Raw genomic sequence first — 4,602 nt, 5'->3', positions numbered from 1 at the left:
TTGTAGGTGTTTAGGGTGTTTTGTTTGGTTTTATGCTTGTGTTGTGTTTGTGTAGGGTCCAAGGAAAAGTGGCGCGAAATTTGTACAAAACGGAAGTGAAACGAAGAAAAATAAAAAATTTGTGAAATAGGGTTGCATCGCCATATTCAGGGGCTGCATCGCTATTTCTGGCCTGAATTAGGGCTGCACCGCCATCCTTAAGGGCTGCACCGCCTGTCTGAAACAGAGAGCTCGTTTTGGCACATTTGTGGCACAACAACGTCTGTTTAAGGGGCTGCAGCACCGGGAGCCGTACGGAAATCGTAAATTGAGATTTTTGAAGGGCAAAAGAGGTCTTTTTGCAAGGGATATATAAGGAAAAGTTTAATTAGGGTCTAATGACGTTTTTGGAGGAGATTAGATCAGAGATTAGAGGCTTGGAGAAGAAGAGGAGGCTAGACATCATCAAGATCATCACCATTACATCTAGTTTATTTCTTCTTCCTTTCATTTTTAGTTTTTAATTATGAACAAATACATTGCTATTATGTTTATGTTTGTAATGGAGAACTAAACTCTTTTTGTGCTAGAGTATTAGATGAATCTATTTTGATTATTGAATTGTGATTTTTATTATTATTTCTATGAAGTTCTTCTCGTTTGTTCATATCTTCTTGATTTAATTTTCTCATATTAATGTTTGGCCATCATTATTGTGAATTGAAATCTAGGGTTTATGCTTGAGAAAGATAAACGTAGATTGGACATAAGAAGATTTGACATAGAGTGATTGTGAGATTGAGAGATTCCTTGAACTCTATGAATTTGGTTTAGAATAATTATTGCTTAATGACGTCTTGATTAATTAATAGCGAATAGAGATATCATATTGATTAATTGAGATTAATTACATATATGCTTGAGAGAGATAAATGCATTATATTAGAATTCTAGAAATTACAAATGAGGAGAACTAATTAGGATAATAAAGAAACCATGTTCATAATTGAATAGTGAAATCATTACTTTAGTACATTTATCTTTTATTTAATCACTTTCCAAGAGCATTAGATTTGATTATCTTGTTATTTCATAGTCTTTATTTTAATGTTTGATTTATTTATTGGATTTTCTAATTAAAATTATAGACTTAACAGTAATAGTAATTAGTGAATTTAATATTTAATCCCTGTGGGTTCGACATCTTTTAAATTAAAACTATATTGCAATACACCATACACTTGCGGTAGAAAAATCTGTATCAAGTTTTTGGCGCCGTTGCCGGGGATCAAAATTAATTTTACTAATATTGAAACTTTAAGTCTTGATTTTAAATTACATTTTTATTTGTTTTGTTACTAACATTATAGATTGTTCTTGTGTTCTCAGTATATGCGAAGGACTAGGAGTTCTACACTTGTTGAGCCTCTAAATCCTAAAATTGAGCACACACTCCGTCAGTTGAGATCTAAGAAAAGGACTGAAGAGCTTAATATGGACAACAATGGGGTGAACAACATCGGTGGCAATGGTAATAATAACAATCAACCAGCTGCTGCTGGGGCTCCTCTTAATCCAGCGCAGCGGGCAATGCGTGACTTCTGCATGCCTGTTGTGAATGAAAATCTCACTGGAATAGCAAATCCAGCCATTGCTGCCAACAACTTTGAACTGAAACCTGCCCTAATCAACATGGTGCAGCAAAATCAGTTTGGGCATTTAGCTACTGAAGACCCTAACATTCATTTGGCCATATTTTTGGAGGTATGTGCCACAGTGAAGATGAATGGCATTACTGATGATGCCATCAGATTGCGTCTCTTCCCTTTCTCCATGAGGGAAAGAGCCAGGAGTTGGTTGCAATCTTTGTAGCCTGGAACAATTACAACATGGGATGAGATGGCAAGAAAGTTTCTGATTAAGTTTTTCCCTCCTTCCAAGTCAGCCCAGTTACGTAGTGATATTGGGAAATTTCGACAGCTAGATCAAGAACCATTCTATGAGGCTTGGGAGAGGTTTAAGGAATTATTATGATGTTGCCCACAGCATGGTTATCAAAATTGGATGCAAGTTCAGATTTTTTATCAAGGGTTGAATGCTCCAACACGAACAATAGTTGATGCTGCTGCAGGGGGTGCTCTATTAGCCAAGACAGCTGATGAAGCCTTCACTTTGATGGAGGAAATGGCCACCAACAGTTATCAGTGGCCTAATGAAAGGTCAGACCCAAGGAAAGTTGCTGGGTTATATGAAGTTGATCAGATGACAGCCCTGAATGCCCAAATTGCTGCTCTACAAACCCAAATGGCTGCTCTATCAGCGCAAAATAATCCAATGGTTATGGAGAGTGTAGCAGCGGCTGCTGCAATGCAGGGGCAAGAAATGAGTCCAGAACAAGCCCAGTTTATGGCAAACCGCTCCTTCCCCAATAACTACAGAAGCAACATCATGCCTAATTATTATCATCCAGGATTGCGCAACCATGAAAATTTCTCTTATGCCAATAATAAAAATGTGTTGCAACCACCTCCGGGATTCAATTCTCAACAGCAACAAGAGAAAAAGCAATCGTTGGAAGACATTTTGGGCACTTTTATTATGGAGTCTAACAAGAGGTTCTGAAAAAATGAAGCAAGACTCGACAATATAGAGACCCATATGACTAACATGGGAGCTTCAATGAAGAAAATTGAGACTCAAGTGGGCCAATTAGCTAATGCGGTGAATTCTAATAAGAAGGGAAGTTTCCTAGTGACACTGTGGTAAATCCAAAGGAATCATGCCAAGCAGTTTCTTTGCGAAGTGGTAAGGTGCTTGATGAGGGTAGTGTTCAAGCTAGTTCAAGTGAGAAAGTTGAGCCAGTGGTACGAGAGGTAGACAAAGAAGAGAAAGCCAAGAAGCAGAGTGGAAGTGACAAGAATGACATGAAGAAAGATAGCCTTCCAATATATCAACCTCCCATTCCATACCCTCAACGATTTCAGAAGAAGAAATTAGATGAATAGTTTGCAAAGTTTCTAGAAATCTTTAAACGAATTCACATAAACATTCCATTTGCAGATGCTCTTGAGCAAATGCCTAATTATGTGAAATTCATGAAAGAAGTTATGTCAAAGAAAAGAAGATTAGAAGACTTTGAAACTGTGAAGTTAACAGAAGAATGCAGCGCCATCCAACAGAAAAAGTTGCCTCAAAAGGTGAAAGATCCTGGTAGCTTTACTATACCATGCACTATTGGAGGGTCGTCCTTTGATAAGGCTTTGTGTGATCTTGGAGCGAGTATAAATTTGATGCCACTTTCAGTTTTTAAGAAGTTGGGGGTAGGAGAGGTGAAGCCCACAACCATTACTCTTCAATTGGCAGATCGGTCACTTACTTATCCTAAGGGAGTGATTGAATACGTATTGGTTAAGGTGGATAAATTTATTTTTCCTGCTGATTTCGTGGTTTTGGATATGGAGGAGGACCATGAAATCCCCATTATTCTTGGTCGTCCATTCTTGGCTACTGGAAGAGCTCTTATTGATGTACAAGGTGGTCATTTGACATTGAGGGTTAACAATGAAGAGGTTAAATTCAACATTTATCAAGCACTCCAACAACATGACAACACAAGCACATGTCACCGTGTGGATTCTATTGAGGTAGTAGTAGAAGAGATGATGAGAAAAGAATTATGTGCTGATCCTTTACAACATTGCCTTAATTCTAGTATTACTCAGGTTGATTTGAAGAAGGTGAATGGTGAGTTTGTGGGTGACGAAGTGGCTGAATGTGTGATGGCTCTCAGTGCTATTCCTCGTGCTAGTGGTATTAAAGTGGAAGAAACTCTTTGTCAAGCAAAGGAAGGAGAAGTCGAGAAGGAAGGGGTGGAAAAGCAAGATTTGAAACAACTCCCAGATCATTTGCGTTATGAGTATCTAGGAGAGAATTTCACTTGCCCCTTGATCATTTCATCAAAACTCTCAGAATGTGAAACTGAAAAATTGCTAAGAGTTTTGAGGAAATATAAACCTGCCATAGGATGGGAAATTTCAGATCTGAAGGGAATAAGCCCAACTGTTTGTATGCACAAGATTCTATTTGAAGAAAATTACAAGCCTTCTATTGAGCATCAAAGGCGATTGAACCCAACCATGAAAGAAGTAGTGAGGGCATAAGTCTTGAAGCTATTGAATGCTGGGATCATTTACGCTATTTCGGATAATAGTTGGGTTAGTCCTGTGCAAGTTGTACCAAAGAAAGGGGGGATGACAGTGATCAATAATGAAGCCAATGAATTGATTCCGACAAGAACAGTGACGGGGTGGAGAGTTTGTATTGATTACCGGAAGTTGAACAAGGCGACTAGAAAAGATCATTTCCCACTTCCATTTATCGATCAGATGCTTGATCGTTTGGCTGGCTATACACATTACTACTTTTTAGACGGATATTCAGGCTATAATCAAATAGCAATCGCTCCTGAAGATCAAGAAAAGACAACTTTCACATGTCCTTACGGCACTTTTGCTTACAGGAGGATGCCTTTCGGACTTTGTAATGCACCTGCCACTTTTCAGCGGTGTATGATGGCCATCTTTTCAGATATGGTAGAAGAGATCATGGAGGTATTTATGGACG

The 4,602-nt window shown here is 38.4% G+C and overlaps 1 protein-coding gene across 1 annotated transcript; it reads left to right on the top strand.

Annotated features, from left to right (window-relative positions):
- The first annotated feature begins 3,086 nt into the window (after positions 1–3,086).
- LOC133779706 (uncharacterized) lies at positions 3,087–4,139 on the top strand. The gene has a single exon (XM_062219633.1). The coding sequence runs from the start codon at positions 3,087–3,089 to the stop codon at positions 4,137–4,139; it is 1,053 nt and encodes a 350-aa protein (XP_062075617.1).
- Positions 4,140–4,602: the final 463 nt, after the last annotated feature.

The sequence above is a fragment of the Humulus lupulus genome, chromosome 5 (assembly GCF_963169125.1).
Source record: "Humulus lupulus chromosome 5, drHumLupu1.1, whole genome shotgun sequence".
Taxonomy (NCBI): Eukaryota; Viridiplantae; Streptophyta; class Magnoliopsida; order Rosales; family Cannabaceae; genus Humulus; species Humulus lupulus.
Note: the sequence above shows the minus strand (reverse complement) of the source record. Positions and strands in the feature narration are given on the sequence as shown.